Source organism: Leptinotarsa decemlineata, unplaced genomic scaffold (assembly GCF_025532065.1).
Source record: "Leptinotarsa decemlineata unplaced genomic scaffold, Ldec_3_MD MMD2_tig00000010_RagTag_RagTag, whole genome shotgun sequence".
In the NCBI taxonomy this organism is placed as follows: domain Eukaryota; kingdom Metazoa; phylum Arthropoda; class Insecta; order Coleoptera; family Chrysomelidae; genus Leptinotarsa; species Leptinotarsa decemlineata.
Window position 1 is genome coordinate 11,017,606 of NW_027412538.1, and position 20,647 is coordinate 11,038,252.

Consider the following 20,647-nt stretch of genomic DNA (forward strand, 5'->3'; position numbering starts at 1 on the left):
TGAACAAAATAATACTGTACTAATAATGGTCACCTTCAAAAATAAAAAAATATACCAAGTATATGACAACTCTGCACCTGGCTGAATGTTTTGTAGAACATATGCCAATATTAACTTTCAAATTATATATATTTGGAATTCCATTATTTCGGACTTCCATCGTCTGATATTATATAAAAAGATTTGAAATACCTGGAAATAAAAATTATATTAAGTAAGTGGGAAACATCTGTATACCGAAAACCCACCCTCAAGGGACAGTATCTGAACCACCATCAATCGACTGAAAGAGGAATCATTAAGACTCTATTAGACCAAGCTTTAGGGCTCTGTGATACGAAGGAAGGTCTCGAGAAGGAACTAGACATCATCAAAAATTATGTTCAACGGAATGGCTTCTACAAAGCGATGGTGGAATAGACTTTGACTGAAAGACAGCAGGAGCCTCGCAAGAAAGAGAAACCGTCACAACCAGTGCTAGCACTTCCGTACATCAGAGGATTATCGGAAAGGATAAGAAGAATTGGGTCCAGGTACAACATCAGAACCTGTTTCAGATCTGGGAACATTATCCGTAACAGCCAAATGAGGACTGCTATTCCAAGAAATGCATTTACCGGATACCCTGCGAGTGCGGAAAATGCTATGTCGGTGAAACTAAGAGGCCATTAAAAGTTCGCATTCCGTGAACAAGAAACACACCCAGCGTGGGAAAACCAGCAAATCAGGAATAACAGACCATGTTTCGGCCCATCAACACAACATCGTGTGGTCGCAAGCTGAGATCATACACAGGGAGGAACATTGGTTGAGAAGAAAATTCAAAGAAGCCACATACACGTTGTCCAATAAGGTATTCAGCCAAGCTAGCATAAAGATACGCAACATATGGAAACTCATAATCAAGAGAAAAATGGCCAACTCCCGCCAAACGGTCATCTCCCGCTGAAACCAATGAAGCGGAAAGAGGAAACAAGGAATAGGTGAAAGGTGAAAGCACTCGAATGACCTATAAATAGTCAGATCTCGGAGGAATAAGTCCAGTCATCACCCAAAGACGATTGTGGATACTAACAATCGAAACGTCGTAAAGTAACTTGGCTTGGAATCTCTTAATTTTTCATTTTCAAAACTTACACCTCACGATTTGATCTTCACAAACGAAGTTTGTGGTTTTTTCCAGCTTTTTTTTTCAATTCTTCCTTTTTATTAGTTCTTTCAGAGATTTCAAATCATTTTATATAATATCAGACAATGGAAGTCCGAACTAATGGAATTCATCATGAAACATTGTCAATCACCTTCAAACAAATATTTGCAACGGTGAAAACAAGTCAGCTGTTCTGACTTGTGTTTGTTCACCTGCTGCTTTGTATCAATTTTCAGTTCCAAGAATATTCAAATGTGTTTTTTCAAGCTCGATGAATTAAAAATGTAACAAAATGAAAATATTCCATAATTCTTATGGTTTTATTTGAATTCGTTAGACAAAAATTAGTAGAAAATAGCTTAACTACATCATATCCTTTGATGCAGTAACTACGATTTTATGCTTTCACGATGAAAAGTTTGTTTGTTGGACAACAAAGTTATATCTTGATTGATTGATTCTACTGAGTAGAAAGTTTTTTGAGTACCTCACAATGGATTTTCTTCAACTGTTGGTCAATTCATATTTTTGAAGGAATTCAATAAAACAAGTATCAAATAATAGATATTTAATATACATTTTGAGAATATACATAAAATACACTTACTTTCAAAGTATTGTACTTGAGATATCACTGGTCAAATTTCAGATTTCATACATTAGTACAAGAGGAATCAACAAGTACCTAACCAAGAATTTTTTGTAACTCTGATAGGAGATCTAACAAAACAATTATTTTTAGTAATATTTCAATAGACCAGAATGAAGATTACGCAACTAATCACATATTTGAGTATGTAGATACACTTCCCTTAAAGAATACAAATCATTCATACAGAGGGCTATATTACATATCATTTGTAGAGTAGGTACAAGGTTTTCAAGGAAACATTCCTTTTTATGCTTCTAGAGCTCTCGACACAAAATGTCAAAATTGTGTTCACACATTAATAATGGTAACAACTTGATATCACTAATGAAAAATGGTTTGTTATAATACAGACTCGAGTAAGGTTGCTTTTTATATGTCGGGATTTGGCAACCCTGGTGTTGCAATCTGACAACTGACAGTTCTATCGTAAAGTTGGACATTTTTGAGCTTATACGTACCCAGAACGTTTTGACATACGCGCGCTTTTTGTGTTGTTTACAGTAACTTAAAAGATTCATCTCGACCCAAAAATGAAATTAAATCGTAAACATTTTCGTGCGATTATTTTTTACAACTTTCGACGTGGATTAACTCAGCAACAGTGAATGGATGAACTTAATTCAATTTTTGGCGATGAAGCTCCATCAAGCACCAGTGTTTATCGATGGTATGGTGAATTTAATCGTGGTCGTAGTTCACTCCAAAACGAATTTCGTGAAGATCGTCCAAAATCAGTTGTTGTTCCGAAAACCATTGATGCTGTGCGCGAACTGATATTGCAAGATCGTCATGTGACCTATCGTGAGATTGAGCAACCGTAGACATTAGTCGGACCAGCATACATTCAATGTTGCACTAACATTTGACTGTCAAAAAAATTTGTTCGCGTTGGATCACACACAATTTGTCAATCGCTCAAAAAAAGGCTCGTGTCGATTGGTCGGTGGAAATGCTCAAAAATACTATCGCGGTGCTTCGGAACCCGTCTATGACATCGTGACAGGTGATGAATCGTGGATTTACGCGTATGCGCCCGAAAGTAAACAGCAGTCGACTGTATGGGTGTTTCAAGATGAGCCAAATCCAACACACGAAGCACTTCCAAGCAAATGGTCGCCTGTTTTTTCAGAAAAACTGAACATGTCGCAACCGTACCACCAGAAAAACGCAGAACAGACAATTTTGAGTGGTACACAACCATTTGTTTGCCAGTTGTCTTCCAAGAAATCAGGAAAACCAACCGCCGAAGACGGATCACTCTTTACCACGACAAGCGAGCTCTCACACATCGGCTCAAACAACTGCATTGTTGAACACCCAAAACCTCGATTTGAAAAGTTATTCGCCGTATAGTCCTGCCGTTGACCCGAATGACTTCTTTTTATTCCCGCACGTAAAAAACAGAGAGGTCAACGTTTTTCGACACCTGAAGGAGCAGTTGCTGCATTCAGAATCCATGTTTTGGAGATATCTCAATCAGAGTGGCAAAAGTGCTTCGACAATTGGTTCAAACAAATGCAAAAGTGTATAGGTCTTCATGGGGAATAGTTTTGAAAACAATAAAGTGATTTTTGATGATTAATATTTGTTTTTGCCCTCTAATCCCGAAATATAAAAGGCAACCCTCGTTAGTCTGTTATATATTCCACTATTTGATGCCAATTGCAAGGAACTATTCTTGATTTTTCTGTGATATTGAATAACTTCAAAGGAAATTTATGAAGGTGTACAAAATTCATGAATATAAAAACAGATTCATGAAAAAAGATATAGTTAACAGCGATTTCAGTACAGTTTCAGAAATTAAAGGTTTCGAAACTCAATATGTTCCACTCTGTACCCACTTTTTTCTTCGCCAGCTCCGGCAGACGGAAACTCCACAAAAAGTTTATATACAAAAATTACATAACAATTATAAATACAACTCATTCATTCCACCTTTCATCCTTTTTTCATTTTGCTATGAACGGCGAGAGATCTGGAAACCTGAAACCCCCGAACCCTGAGTCCGAAATGGTTGAGGGGAATCTCGGGGGGCGGCCCTGCCGTACGTTCCTCAAGGGAGGTGGGCGAAGACCGCGGGGGACGGACGAGGAGTCTGATCCCCTCAGCAGGAAGCCGCATTGGGCCGTGCAAACTTCGTCCTGGAGGATCGCATTCCGTGACCATTCTCGCATGAGCTGGCGGCAGTCTGTGACCCTCAGTGATGCGCAGTTGCCCTGGAAATAAAGATAATAATGATGTTCTTTTCGGAAAATTGAATACATACAGTGCATTTCTTTAATATCCCCCCTCCTTTTATATTTTAACGGCTCAACTCAAAAAATTGATGTTTGGGATGATGAAATTAATGCATGAATACTTTATTTTGAAGTAAAATTGACAGATGGAACTTTCAAGATGGCGACTGGGCGCCATCTGGGGGAAAAATTGAATGGAAAGGGGGGTCTTGTGATATATCAATTTGAAGCTTCTGACAAGTACTTTATAACCTTCAAATATGAAATCAATATCTTCACCTACTACAAAATGGCATAACATTCAATAATTTCCTGAGAACAATACATTAATATCGATATTTCTATAAATATTCCTTTTTATCTAACATATTTTCCGAAACGTCCTATCTGTAGAAAATTCACAACCACCGGTAGTGTACATAACAAAATGCCCCCAGGTCATCCGTACATTCCGGAAGAACTGCAAGTGCAGATAATTGGTGAGATGGTAGTAAATCCTGAACAGTCTACTTATTCCGTCGGGAATGTATGTGAGGTGTATCCTTCTACTGTGAAGACATTTTTGAAGAAGAATAGGTATCATTCATACAAAATTAAAATGGTACACGAATTAACTGAATATGACCCTAATCAAAGAAGAGACTTCTGCGAAATCATGATGGAAACCATTGCAAGGCATCCTAACTATCTCCACAATATTTGGTTTAGTGACGATTGTGCATTTGTTCAAACGGCAATGTTCACAGACGAAATTGCCGTTATTGGATTGACACCAACCCTCACGTTTTCCGGGAAACACACACCTAATATCCAGAAAAAATTAACGTTTGTGCAGAAATATTGGGCAACCATATTGTAGGACCTCTATTTATTGATGAGAATTCAACAGGGAAACTGTATTTGAATATGCTGGAAACTACTGTTGACCCTCTCATCACTGAAATCGTCGAAGCGAATCCTAATGAATTCGATCTGGATATTGTATTCCAACAAGATGGAGCACCACCACATTACTCCAGACAAGTAAGAAACTATTTGGATACTACTTTTCCCGGTCATTGGATTGGCCGTCGAGGTCATACAAAATGGCCGCCCGCTCGCCAGATTTGACACCTTTGGATTTTTTTCATGAGGCTATTTGAATCAAAAGGTGTACGAAACTGAACCTGCTTCAATGTTGAATATACGGCAGAAAATAATTGATATTTGTAGTGATATTGACGTTACTGTGTTCGAAAATGTTCGGCGTGAAATATCGGATAGGCTGTTCATATGTCATAAAGTTCAAGTTAACCATTTCGAGCATTTTCTGAACTGACCTCAAGCTTATTATCTCATATCATGTAGTTAAATTTCAATGCACTTATTAAAAGCACTTATTTGCAGTAGTTGAAGATTCTGACATTATATTCTAGGGTTGTGAAGCATTTATCAGGAACTTCAAAAAGATGTGTAACAAGACCCCCCTTTCCATATCAATTTTACTTCAAAATGAAGTATTTATGCAATAATTTCATTATCCCGTTCAAAAAATAAAAGGGGGGGACATTGAAGAAATGCACTGTATAAACAGGAAGAAATGCAGAAAAGAACATGACAAGCCATCGAAACTGATAAGAGTCTGTGCATGATATAAAAATTCATGTGAAACAATGAAGTAAGTTGACATAATTTGTGCGTGATGTCAGTTGAAAGGAAAAAATTATAAAAAATTGGGGCAGAAAACAAATCGTTGTACTAAAGTGGCATTGGAATGTTAGAGCGCGCTGGAATGATCGTGTGCCTCTTGATGAAGATTATGTTGATGAATAAAGCCAATTTTGAACGAAAAGAACGCATTTTTTTTCTCAGCGCAGATGTTATAAGGTTAGTTCTTGTTCTGAAAGATTTCAGCTCTACAGAGTTGCATGATGATGAGCAATAATAACAAATAGAAATTAAAACATGGATGAAAGTAGATATATACATACAAAGTAGGTGTAGATGATGCATTGTGAATTTATTCACATTTATACTTGTGAATAATCACATTCTTGTTTGTGAGAACATGTGCTTTTTCTTTCTGTATCACTGCTTCTTTTTTTTCTAATATCTCATGTATCACACCTATTGTTTTGATAATTAGCCATAATTACAGTTCTTTATTGAATCTGGTATTATATGTGATAGACTTTCTTTCAAATAAAACTTCTGTATAGGCAACAGGGCACAAGTATGTGAGAAAATTTTGACTTCTTGATGTGCCTTCTTTGAGGATTCTTGGGAGTTCTTGTTCAAATCTGGTGTTGTGCAAATACCATAATTTCGTTGAATATCTCTCATGATACATTGTGAAACTCGGGAAGTACAGATGACTACATATAAAAAAATTTAGTTTCAGTGGAAAGTGTTCAAGACGTTAAGGTATAATCTCTATTGAACATAATTTTGATGAGCAATTTTTGAGTGACGTTGATGAGACGATTATCTGTAATTCTTCCCCACACAGATATTCCATAGTTGATATGGAACTGTACTAGACTGAAATATAATGTACGTAACTGTGCTGTCAAAAATATTTTCGAAAAACTCAAATTCGTTCAATACACCTTATTTCATTCGTAACATATTCTACGTGCATAGTCATTGTGTCATTGGCATTATGGAATTCCAACGAAATATAGTTTCGATCACCAAATGATCATCTTCAAGAGGAAGTTTGATCTTCCTCTTCTTCCTCATCTTCAAGAGGAAGATTAAACTTCCTCTTGAAGATGATCGAAACACGTGTCGAGGTGTTAAAATAACGGTTTGGTGTTTGGTGTGGTGTTCCTCTTGAGGACGAGGAAGAAGAGGAAGATCAAACTTCCTCTTGAATATGATCATTTGGTGATCGAAACACGTTTTTAGGTGTTAAAATAATGGTTTGGTGTTGGGAGAAAACTCCAATAATTCACTGTTGAACCAAAGGTTCCAAACAGTGCTTCACAAAAAATATAGTTTGGCAAATGGTTGTTGAAGTAAGTGAAAGGTACAAAGTGGGTTTTTTTTGATATATGAAATGAAAACCCGTGAGGAAACTACCTACGAGGGATTCTCGACAAATATCCCAGATATTGTCGTCACTGATTTGATAAAAATAGGCAAAATGTAGCTCAAAGCTATTCCTGACACTCAACCAAGTTTAAATAGCGAATTTTATGTGTTTAGAAACAATTACCAATAATAATGATCATGAGTTCAATTGTAAGATTCAGTTTCAGTCATCTCCTGACAGTGCTAACTTGGTTGAGAGGAGTGTTACCAACATATTTTTCCCAATCATGCCATCACCAAACTAACTATACTTTTCAGGCAAATTTGAATACATTTTCCATTGCAAATACTTACTCCTTCGGCTGTGCATATGCAGCTTGTACATGGAGTAGGAAAAGCAGATTCTCCCACCGAGACCTGCTTGTCTCCAATTATACATCCATTTCCGTTACCAAATTCTTTCCAGGCATTCAAGTTGATCTCTGGCAGTGAGTGACAAGGAACTCTTGGGTTGAGGAAATTTGAAGGGAGGTCGAATGCTGCTCGCTGCATTTCCCCTTCTATGTCCATGTTCTCGCAAAGAATTTTGGCGAGGGTGGTTTTTCGAATTTCGCTCAACTGTGCTTCAGTGAATCGCACTACAGGATCTTCATTTTCGTACCTACAAAATATCGGAAATCTCATATGTTTTGAAAGTTCTTGTAGTTATGACCCAAGTGGGGAAAATTATCAGCAATAGCCCAAAACAGAAACAACAAAAACCAATCTCGAGGCTGGACAGAAGTGCTCACCACAATCTGAGGCGGTGGCTGGGGATGAATAGAAATGTACACACTAATCTACCACTTGGAATGAGGACATAGCAGATCACCTCGTGATGTGATACAGAAACCAAGGCGTAAGCGCACCTGCGGCGTCGAGGCCAGAAGGAGAAAGAGAGTGAAAGAGGCAGGTAGCAACTATAAGTTCACCCTCCTCGTTCCCCTCGTGCCACCTCCAACAGCAAGGGCACTTTCTGCGGCGGGCGCCAAGAGCTCCGCCTTGAATAAAGGCAAAGAACCGGCTGTCCCTGCAGGAAAGCTCCCGCACTTGTGCACCTCCACGAAAAAAAAACCCAAAAAGGTTGAAGATGCCGCGCAACGACAGTAATGTCGCTGCACCTTCAAAAACTTTCGTGGAGGCCGCCGTGACACACCTCAAGGTTGCCAAACAGAGTGTGTGTTCGGCGTGTTTTGGCTTACACCTGCCAGTATAAAGGAGATGTCTCCTAGTGACCTGGAAAGTGCTGTGGGTCTACACTCACCCTCCCTACTCTACAGATACCAGAGAGATACATTGATATTACATAAATTAAACTTGTGTTTGAATGAATCAGTTGCATAGATCAAACTTGGAATCTAAAGAAATCTTGCAACAAATATTATTATTGATGCTGTAACATGCTTATCACTGCATAATGTCGATTAATGATTCTCAACCAATCTTCCTCTACTAATTCAATTTGAATCAAAATGCTGCCGCAATAGCCCACACAATCAACCAGGTCCTACAGAAATCCAGGATGAGGATTTGAGGACCCTGACGGAGACTGATCTATCATAAACGTGACAGAAATTGTCACGTTTCGTTCGGAGTCTGTTCTCCTTTCCTTCTGCACAACCAAAACAACTTTTTTTTTGGATTGGATCGTCACATGTAATGAAAAGGGGGTCCTTTACGACACCAGGAGACGTTCCGGACAGTGGTTCGATACCGCTGAGCCACCCAGGCACTTTGCAAAAGCGAAAACCAACCAAAAAAGACCACTGATTGAAATTATACTCATTCCTATTCAATTGAATATACAGGGCTATTCAAATTCGTTTCTGTACATGGGGATCTCGTAAACGATAAGAGATAAAGTGGCGAAGTTGTGTATTTCAGAGACTATTCAATGATGTAAAGAAATCGAATATATCTTTTTTGGTTCTGGAGATATACAGGAAAAACCAAAAAATCCCAAATAATTTTTTTGCCTATATATTCTTAATTCGCAAACATTTTGAAAATCTCTCCACATTTTGCCATTGCCACTTGATGTGGGCTCCCAGAAAATATCCATGAATCTTTTCTACAGGGTGTCATCTGACTTGGCCACCCCATCTGTGAATTTTTGAATACGGACCTGTATTTTTTGTTGTAGTTTTTGGATCGTAGACGTTCACTTCATACTGAGAAATTGAATTCAAGAGTTTTTGAGAGGTTTTTTTAGGTACCTATTCATATTTTTTCCATTGCTCTGAGCGTTTTCTACAATGAAGTTCGAATAAGAGAAGCTTTTATGATTATTTGAAGCATATCTATATCAAAAATATATCATATGTGTTTCAATAAGCAGAAAAAGAAATGATAGCAATAATAACATCCGAAACGAACACTATAATTGTAATGAAAATTGAAATGAAGTAATTTATATAGGTACCCAAAAAAGTTATTGGCGCAATAAATGTTCGAATTGGAGTCCTTCCATTTCGAGACATTTTTAAACTTGGTTTTTCATATTATTCATTGCCCTTAATACACTTATTTGCTGCATTGTTGCGAAATCATTCAACATCCTCAATCTCGAGTCCTCCACATTTTCTATCTCTCTGCCAGCGTAAATCCTATTTTTCAAAGTCCCCCATAGAAAATAGTCCAAAATAGTAAGATCTGGTGATCTTGCAAACCATCTTATTGTCCCATTAGTTGTCTCGAAATGAAAGGACTCCGATTCGAACATTTATTGTACAATTAATGTTTTCGTGTATATAAATTACTAACTTTATTTCAATTTTCATTATAATTGAAGTGTTCGTTTCGGATGTTATTGTTGCTACTTTTTTTTTCTACGCACCAAAACACATATGATGTATTTTTGTTTCAGATATTCATAAAAGATTTTCTTATTCGAAGTTCATTGTAGAAAACTCTCAGGAAAATGAAAAAAAACTCTCGAAAAACTTTACGGTACATAGGGAGACGTGAAAGTTGCTATTATGTTTTTTTCAACTCAGTCAACCAATTTTCAGTGCCGTAATTCAAAAGGAAATGATTCACACAATTATAATCGAATATTACCCAAAAATCCCGGAAAATGAAATTGTATTCATTTCTCAGTATGAAGCGAACGTCTACGATCCAAAAACTACAACAAAAAATGCAGGTCCGTATTTAAAAATTAAAAAATGGGGGTGACTCAAGTCAGATGACACCCTGTATAAGATATAGGCAAAAAAATAATTTGAATTTTTTTGGTTTTTTCTGTATATCTCCAGAACCAAAAGAGCTATATTCGATTTCTTCACATCATTGGATAGGTCTCTAAAATACGCAACTTTGCCAAAATTTAACCGACACTATATCTCTCAGCGTTTACGGGATCCCCATGTACAGAAACGAATTTGAATAGCCCTGTATATTCACTGGGAGGTTACTGTTTAAAGTAGACTCATTAAAACGGATGAAACTTTTGAAATAACGTAATTTGTATAATTCAGCTTGTACTGACTATTCCTAATGCAAGTACTTATGAAATTGTGAAACAGAAAAATAAATAATTTGATTCGATTTGACATATTTTAACCGACTTCAATAGAATTGACTTGATTCGAAAACATCTTTCACTACTGAAAGGAATCGGATATAACATTTTAGATTCAGGTGTTGGATTATTAAAATTGATACCACAAAAAAAATACGATTGGAATATTGTAAACTCACCAGAATCTATCGCATTTCCTCAATTGTCTGAACTGGATAGCAATGATACATCCAAAAGTGGGCCCAATCAGTCCTCCTTGTAGAGGCCGCTCAGACATAGCTCCAGGGAAAAGATCAATGTCGTCCACGGTGGCGTAAAGCCTCTTCAATCTCGTGATGACTTCCGGAGGAATTTCTCTAGCAAGATCTTCGAAACTGGTAGCTCTCTTCAGATTACACAAGGCCCTGTAATTATTGTAGGACGGTATACCGTGATCTCTCGCTCTCTGAATATTGAGTGCAATCAGATCGATACCTGAGAATGGTATCTTTCTGTCTTCGAAGAGATGGTTCGTGACTTCGCCTGTTATGAATTGGTCGAGAGTTTCCATAGGAGTGGATACCAGACCTCTGGCGATTTCGTCTACCATGTTTTCCCTCATCATGATGTCGGTCTTGAAAAATCCGTCACGAAGCAGAATTGGGGGGTCGATGATTTGGTATGTTGCACTCAACCTACAAATAATAATAACTATTTATTACCTATAGATAATTATATCTGGTTGTACTGACAGATAGTAGTTTGAAAAATATAAAAATACATGCATGGTTAGTAGATGAGCAAGCTTGGTCCTGGCTCTGCATCGATTACGTCACACGTTTCTTTCCCCCACCCTCGTTTATCATGAAAATTGCAAAAAGAAAGCTCCATAAGAAAATACATGGGATTTTGAGGCAGGACCAAGCTTACTCATCTACTATGGTTCTATTGGAAGACAGTTTTGGCTCATTTTTGTTCTCTATTCTAATCTACATCGATAACGAAACTCAACAACTGAAGCTACAGCCGAAACTACGAAGAAAGACAATGATATTTTCTAGATGATTTTCGGGTTACCTAACACTATTGGCAGTTTTATAGGCCACTTTCATATTGAATTTTTCAAAGATTCCAACCAATCCGTTAGTGTATTTTGGTTCGAATCACGAAACGTCGAGGATTTACAACGGCACTCTCTGGATTTTTCTTCCTTATCCACCAAGTTTGAAGACTATTCATTGCTTCCAACAATATTCTTGATACCTTCCTTCTCGATATCATATCTTGCTTTACTTGAAAGGAGCGCGACCATGCGAAGAAAATGTAGACAAGCAATTTTTAGTGGAAGCCATCAGGGATATATCTGAATGTACTCAATATAAAGTTCACGTATAAAAATGAGGAAGAATTGCCATTTTCGGGTGTTCTAGTTATAAAAAACACCTTAAAGGCTTCAGAATCTGATGCGTGGAGGAAGAATACTAGCACTAAGACAATAACAAAATACTAGAAGAGAATTTAACCACCCTCCACTAGTTTCAGTCATCTCCTGATGATGCTGACTTGGTTAGCGAAACGCGTGTCGAAAGACAACATCTTTGTTTTGGTGAAGAAAAAGTTTTTCCCATAGATCCATTCCACTCCAGAGGATCCAAATTCAAATCATCAAGCGTAGGAATGGCAAAAATATTAGGAATAACTATTGATCATAAAATTCTTCAAATCTTATCTAGGAGTTATCATATTTCAACTAGATATCGCTCTAGTGAAGATCAGCTGAGATAACTTACAAACATTTTCGGAAATGACTAGAAGTACAGTCTAGAAACATACTCTCATTTGAAAATCATCATCAATTTAGATAAGACAGAAATAAATTGATTGATATAGATTATGTCTGAGCCACTGGTGCAGTATATCGAACATTCAGTATACTACACAGTAGTTATATATTACTATATGATGTCGTTCAACGGTTTTTGTCCAATCCTTCTCTACAAATTCAAATTGAACCAAAGTGCTGCCGAAACAGCCCAAAAAATCTAACTGGTATTTGGAAATGATGATTAGACGTTGGTTTGCGAAATTTCGTTCCGCCATTTCAGCCTCCGAAACAAGCTCCGAAGTATTCATCCTACAGTAATCCAGGATGAGGATCTGAAGACCCTGGTGGAGACTGATCTATCACAAATGTGACAGAAATTGTCACGTTTCAGTATCCGTTTTCCTTTGCATCTGTACAACCTGAATGATCCCTTTTTAGGATCGGATCCTTTAGGACACCAAGAGACGTTCCGGACAGAGGTTGGATACCACTGAGCCATCCAGGCTCTTTCCAAAAGTGAAAACTCGCCAAAAATGACCACTGATTGGAATACACTAAATTCGATTGAATTGAATAAAAATTCACCGAGATCTTACAGTCTTACAGTAGTATATTGAATGTTCAATATACTACACGATACAATACACATTCCTAGAAACAGTAAACCTGAAGAACATCCAACACAAAGGATATTACTTGCTGTAACACAAATGTAGGCAAATTCAACTGCAGTACCTGCACTGAGGCGTTCTAACCGCATAAGAAACAAACAAGATGTTTGAGTAGAGTCAAGAAGATGCACATCCAGCTTTCGAAAGCGTTCGCGTATAATAAATAGACGTTATAAAGCTACAAATCCCTTTGGTGACATACATATGTTAATATTGAAATAAATATATATGAAATGTCTAGGTATTCAATCAAGTATGAATCATTTTGGAAAAATAAAAATGTGTATGCGTATAAATTGTCAATTTGTGATTCATACCACTTCACGCCAGTACAAATGTGAGTTCTACTAACCTAGGAATGTGAGGTCTCAACAGAGAATGCCCAATTCTGAATGCAGCAGCACCAAACTCAGTAACAATCGATGGGTTGCAAGTGGGGTTATATTCCTTGTAATATCCCTGAGGTAAAAGTTTCAAACCATAAAGATTCATCGCATTCCATCCCAAAATCCTCGGTAAGAACTCGTTGTAGGTTATATGCTGGTTCTCAGCTATCAGTATTTTCCTGGCATGTTCAAAAAGTTTGTCTTCGTCCCAGTGAGGGTTTATGTGCCGCAATGCGTCTGTTAATCTGTTGTGTTCACGGAGAAAGATGGTGTGAATGGCTGTAAGAGCAGGTTGTTCAGAGGCTCTACCATCACCTGTAAAAGAAACATTCATAAACATATTGAAAGTACTGCGTTTTTCTACATCAGGAAAGGTATGTTTCTCAATGAAACATAATGTAATTTACTATTGTCAAAATTGATTTTGCCCCGATAGATCGACGGAAAGTGCAACTAAATCAATTGGCGCGGGTAGATTTTGGCGCCCCGTGGCGGCCATTTTGTTTTGGTGACATCTGTCAAATCTTTTGTTTATTATTCAGTGGTTTATGCCAAATCATCATGGCATGTTACACGATTGAACAGCAGGTTCAAATGATAAAACTTTATTATCAAAGTGAGTGTTCGTTAACGCAAACGTTGCGCGCATTGCGCCCATTTTACGGTAGACGTGGTGGCCCTTCACAGTCGACTCTTCAACGTTTGGTGGCCAAATTTGAGAGTACCTGTTCAGTAAACAATCAGCCAAAACCCGTACGTTCAAGGAACACAAGATCCGTGAAAGTGTACAGCAGAACCCGAGGCAGTCTATTCCTCACCGTGCACAAGAACTCGGCCTTTCGCAGACTTCAACTTGGCGAATTTTGCGTCGGGACTTGGGCCTACACCCGTACAAGATCCAATTGACCCAGGAGCTCAAAGTTCATGACCATGTACAACGCCGTTTGTTCGCTGACTGGGATTCGAATCGTTTGGAAGAGGACCCCAATTTCGACCAAAAAATCATCTTGGTGACGAGGCGCAGTTTTGGATGAATGGCGGTGTTAACAAGCAAAATTGCCGTATATGGGCCGACACCAACCCACGCGAGGTTCACCAGGTGATAATGCATCCTCAAAAATTTACCGTTTGGTGTGGATTTTGGGCCGGCGGCGTAATTGGTCCGTACTTTTTTTAAAACGACGTTAGTGTGGCGGTCACCGTCAACAGCGAGCGCTACAGAAAGATGATAACTAATTTCTTATGGCCCAAATTGAACCATATGGACCTAGATGACATGTGGTTCCAGCAGGATGGCGCTTCGTGCCACACAGCAAACGCTACGATTGACACTTTGTATGAACGATTTGAGGATAAGGTTATCTCTTGCAGGGGTGATGTGAATTGGCCACCAAGGTCATGCGATTTGACCCTTCTAGACTTTTTCCTGTGGGGTTTCTTGAAGTCGCAGGTCTGAGTTGTGGTCAGAAGATTCTTTTGATAAAGTAGTAAATACAGCCTCCTTAAAAAATCAGATTCAAAGTTTTTCTCCTCGATTCATGGGTAATTCCCATCAAGACGCCCAGGAGTTTCTCCGTTATCTTTTAGAAGGATTACATGAAGAGGTTAATATAATTAATGAGAAACCTAAACCAATCTTAACGAATATTGACGAAAAATTGAGCGACAGCGGAAATGCACAAGAGTCATGGCTCACATATTTGAGGATGCATAACTCTAAGATTGTAGATAATTTCGTTGGCCAATTGAAATCCACAATGAAATGCACACACTGTGGATACTCTTCAGTAACATTCGATCCTTTCTGGGATTTGTCTCTCTCCATACCACAAAGAACCGACCAATTGAGTTTGTGGCAATGCTTAGATTATTTTACAAGAGAAGAAACTTTGGATGGAATTGAAAAACCGACGTGTTCGAAATGCAAGGAAAGGAGAAAATGCATAAAGTCCCTATCAATTCACAAGTTTCTCTATATTTTAGTAATACATTTAAAAAGATTCTCTACAACTGAAAATAGAGGCAAATTGAATGATGTCATCGAATTTCCTCTAGAAGGATTGGATATGGACAATTTTGCAGGAGAAAATGTGGCTACTTGTTATAATCTATATGCACTTTTAAATCACAGTGGGACTACTAACAGAGGACATTATACAGCATACTGCAGACACCCGTATACTAGCGCGTGGCACAAATACAATGATTCACACGTGTCACCAATTTCACCAAAGTCGCTTGTGAGTGGAGAAGCATACGTCCTCTTTTATGTAAAGGATGGAACAAAATCGCGCCTTCAAGATAACCGAGGGAAAGTTTAACTTTTAGTTTCTTCAATTTTGTAATTTTTTTCAACATCTCATTTTTGTAAATAAAACTCATTTATATAGTATTGGTATTCGAGGAATTATCCATAGATGGTTTGAAAATTATTTATCTAACAGAAAACAGTTTATGTGTCTAAGGAAAAATGCCAGTTCATTGAAAACTATCACCTGTGGTGTTCCACAAGGGTCTATTTCGGGTCTAGTTTTATTTTTGATTTACATAAATTCTGTTTCAAAATTATTGTTGAAAGGAAATATCAAGTTATACGCGGATGACACATCATTGCTTTACTTTTATAGTGATACTAAAGAAGTTTACAATAACATGAAAAATGACATTATATTGCTAACCTCTTGGTTAAATTATCATAAATTAATTGTGAATTATGAAAAGTCTTCTTCAATGTTGATAACTAAGAACAAAATCACAACCAAAGAGAATTTGACAAAATTTTTAAGACTATACATTGATGAAAGTCTCTGTTGGAATACTCATATTGAGATGTTGAAAGAAAATCAGACCAATTTTGGAAATATTATTTAGGATTAGAAATTTTATTCGATTAAAATATCTTAAATGTATATATTTCTGTTTGGTTTATTCAAATCTACAATATTTAATTTCAATTTGGGGAACAGCTAATTCATCAATAATAAATCCTCTCAAGAGACTGCAAAATAAAATAATAAAATGTATATTCAAATTACCATATCTTGAACCTTCGTCAAATTTATATATACCACATGATTTTTTAGATATACAGTTTATGTTTCAATTGAAAATTTGTTGTTTCATTCATTCTGTTAGAAAAAACCACAAACATTCGAATTTGGAATTCAATAAAATAAATGCTATCCATGACTATAATACAAGACAAGCGAAAAAAACTACTAGTTTTTTTCGCTTAATTCGATTAAAATATCTTAAATGTATATATTTCTGTTTGGTTTATTCAAATCTACAAAATTTCATGTCAAGCATTGCCTATCGCGACTATTATGTGTATATGTACAAACACTTAAGATTGTTTGTTTTCTATACGAGCACTGTCGTATGTTAAATACATATATTTTGTAATACTTTCTTCATTTTCATATCATGTTTTACCATTGACGACTTCCACATCATTCTGAAATGATCATTTCAAGGAGTAAATATATTGTATTGTATTGTATTGTTATGAAAAATATCAACATCTTTTATCCGAATCTCACCTGCAATGAAACATTGTCCAGAAGCTGACTTGCATTCAGGATGTTTGTCACTGGTTGGCAACAAATCTTTACCCCTAACAGGATGCGAAGTGAAGTTCATTTTCCCAAGAGGTCCTTTCAGATCTTTCAAAACACAATGATTCTCTCCGTATACTTGAGAAGCGTCCAAGAAAGCGGTGTTCTGATTGACCTGTTCTCTAGGTCCCAACTTCTGCTGGCCAGGCAGAGATCTCATGAAGGGGAAGCACATTCTTTCCCCAGATGTAATATTTATTTCTGGATAGTAGTGATCTCCTGCCGGTACTGGGAAAGGATGACACTCTGGATGAACCGTTCTGGGACTGTCGCAAGATCTGCAGTTGGGAATTGATTCGTGAAAACCCTTGTGGATGGGAGTCATGGTGAGGTCGTGGTCCAAAAATTGGGCAAACTGCATAGTCATGAGAGTGTACCTATTGTGGAGGTTACTTATATCTGGGTGGATGACTCTTGATACAACCCTGGGGTTTGGAAGTGGAGTTCCAGTTACACCGATTGATCGGGGCTTGGAGATACCTGAAAGAGTTATAGTGTCTTTGTTATATGAGAAGAGAGATAACTTTTGAACATTAATGGTACATTATAATTACACCCTGATACTTTCAAACTAACAAATCGTTTGAAACAATATTCACTATACAAGGTCACTCGAATAATTTCCTTTTTTTTTCATCGCCATGATCATGATCAGCATAAATAATGCAAATTTACAACCATAAGAAACTTTATGATTATTTTTCATAATTATATCGTAATATACATATTCAAACAAATTTATAGAATTTCTACCAATTGGAACAGCACAGAGAAGGAATTCCCGCCTCGACATAGGCGTCGGCATATTATTTTTCAGTGGTAGTTTTTCAGTTACTTATTCATACAGTCATAGCAATTGATTACCCCATGAAAAAGTTATCTCGACTGAATTTTTCCACCATGGGTAATTATAAAAACTTCGAAATTTAAGGTAGTTGATTTCCGAGTCGAAAACTCTGAAATTCAATGAAAACACAAATAATCACACCGAATTCTCGTCAAACATTAATTTACAAAATGATAAAGGCCAACAAAAATGCTAAAAAAATCAAAATTTTTCTTCGCTATATTCGGATGAGGTGGAATCATCATCGAGTTGAATAACGATCGGATTTATGGAACTTTGCACATAATATTTGTTCTCTTCTTTTATAACGTGGGCCACACAGTTCTTCCACACATCACTATTACATACTTCATTCACCACTCGCCATATATTGTCAAGCACTACAGCATTCAAAGTCGGTTACTGATTACATTTCCGCAAGCTTTCTTTCATTGTGGCCCAAACCATTTCAATTGGATTGAGCACATAATAGTATGGAGGCAAACGTAAGAGAATATGACCAAGTCATATCGAATCAATAATATACTCTTTTTTGAAATTACGTTGTTTTATGGTCGCCAGTAATACCTTTTTCGTTGGAATCTTTTCGGGTATTTCCATGTCATGATTTCGCATGAAATCAACAATATCTGCTTTTTTGTGTTATTGTTTGGTATTGTAGTCAATAACCGAGAATGATACGAAGCGTTATCCATAACAATAACCGAGTTTGGAGGAATATTTGGGAGAAGCTGCTCACTGAACCAGGTTTCGAATAAAGCCGCAGTCATATCTTCGTGGTAATCAGCAGACGAATCTTTTATATTTTTGGCCAACAGAAGCAAAGCGTTAGGTACGAAACCACTTCCATACCGGCATGCAAAGTGTCTGCTTTTCAATCATTTGTTGACAAATTAATTTGCAGGTGGTGGTTCCACTAGTTAATTACCAAAAAATCAATTAGGATAATATTCATTCAACAAAGTCCACATCTGACCAAAAAACTTCAGGTATATAAACAGCTAACCCTTGTCTTTAGATTCAATATCAATTCGCTTCTCCTGAAGATGCTAGCCTTGTTAGCGAAACGCGCGTCGAGTGCAAAAATATCAGTTTGGTGTTAGAGTAATTGATCTCTAGATGAAATTTTCAAAAATCGGTTTGCCAAACCACTCACTACCTCACCTAACCCCACGAACACACGGCACTGATGAAGAAATATTGTGAAACGGACAAAAAATTAATATTCAGCAAGTCCAGCTAGCCGAGCCTTTATTCCTCAACTACATTTGATAGCACGTTTACTAATTATCTGGGCGACTAGGGGCCGCAGGCAGGAAATGTTTATGACTGTACTCTTATTTTTATTGCCATTCCAGTTGAGAATGGATAGATTATACACTAATATGAAACTATTCATGTACCTTTTCATATAAATAGAACAGACAAACTCATCAAAAACACTGGAAAAACTAGTCATAAACAATTTTGACGTAAATTATGCATGATACTAATTGAACATTTTTCAATAAATGAAGATAAATTCGTAGAACCCTGGCATATCTTATAAGAGGATGAGGTCATCCATTGTCTCATACTTACCATCATCGTAAACACTTGGCAAAAGCCTGCTGAAAGTTGTTAAGCTTTTTCCGTAGCTGGGATACCTCAGATTGTTACAGTGTCCAGTCATAGTCCTGAAAGGATAACTGGGGTCACATGGAGATGTATCATCACAGTGAAGATCAACATCGAAAGTATCGGTCGGGATCAAAGCTCCAAGATCTATTTGTTGGAGAGTATCTGTCAATTCGTCTCTGAAAATTGAAGGTATGATATTGTCGTCAAAGAGCTGCCGTTTTCTACGACGATGGAGGAGAGAGTTGACGATTTCATTAGAGGCAAATTCGAATAGAAGAGATGTGTTGGCTAGTTTCAGAGCATTCTTGTTGGCTTTGCTGAAAGATGCTGCCGTTCCAAGTGCAGATTTCGGGTTTACACCGCCAACTGAAAAAAAAAATCATTCGATAATTGGAAAATTGAATCTTATTACCGCTAGAGAAGAGATGAAAACAAAATTCAAATCATCATAATCAGGGGCAAAAACATTTCTCACGGTAATATGGAGTTGAAGCTGAAGTAATATTGAGCATTGTTCAGAACTCATTACCCAAAATAGATGCTTTGAAGCAGAATATTCACACCTTCATAGAAAACACTTTGACGTTTCAAACGAATTCTATTGAAAGTATAGGATAATGACTCGGTCAATTGTTGAAGCTTCTTGTAGCCTCATGTGCTCATTCTTATATCAATCAATCAAGAAGCTAATCCCACCCGGCATCGCCCGGTGAGATACCGTTGCACCGGCTTAGGTAGCGTGGAATTGCTTTCGGGCTGACGTTTCATTGCTATTTCCGGTTTCAAGGGTGGAATATAGAAAAATATTGCATGATGGTGATCCTAGGGTCAACATACTCCGGAGGGGAAACAGCTCCCCAATCGGATCTCCGGGTGGGACTGATTATAGGACATCATCCTGCAGAAATTATTCGAAAACCACTATTTCTGACAGTCAGCAGGGTCCACAGGGGAATAGCATGGTAACACTGCAGTTGCTAAGAGGCCCCCTAGCAACTTCAAAATCGATTTCTGCAGCATCAGAGGATTCAACTCAATATAAACTCAGTGGACCAATATCTGCAAACAAATAGTCCTCACATT

At 37.4% G+C, this 20,647-nt stretch overlaps 1 protein-coding gene across 2 annotated transcripts in view; it reads right to left on the reverse strand.

Moving 5' to 3' along the window:
• Positions 1 to 1,703: 1,703 nt before the first annotated feature.
• LOC111513756 (uncharacterized) overlaps positions 1,704 to 20,647 on the reverse strand; it is a 114,745-nt gene continuing 95,801 nt past the window's right edge. For both annotated transcript variants that reach the window (XM_074171453.1, XM_074171452.1), the window contains exons 7-12: positions 19,526 to 19,930; positions 17,023 to 17,577; positions 13,447 to 13,795; positions 10,799 to 11,293; positions 7,412 to 7,718; positions 1,704 to 4,021 (exon numbers count right to left, since the gene is read on the reverse strand). In XM_074171453.1, the coding sequence (XP_074027554.1) occupies positions 3,755 to 4,021; positions 7,412 to 7,718; positions 10,799 to 11,293; positions 13,447 to 13,795; positions 17,023 to 17,577; positions 19,526 to 19,930 (2,378 nt within the window). In that variant the 3' untranslated portion in view covers positions 1,704 to 3,754. The remainder of the gene's footprint in view (positions 4,022 to 7,411; positions 7,719 to 10,798; positions 11,294 to 13,446; positions 13,796 to 17,022; positions 17,578 to 19,525; positions 19,931 to 20,647) is intronic.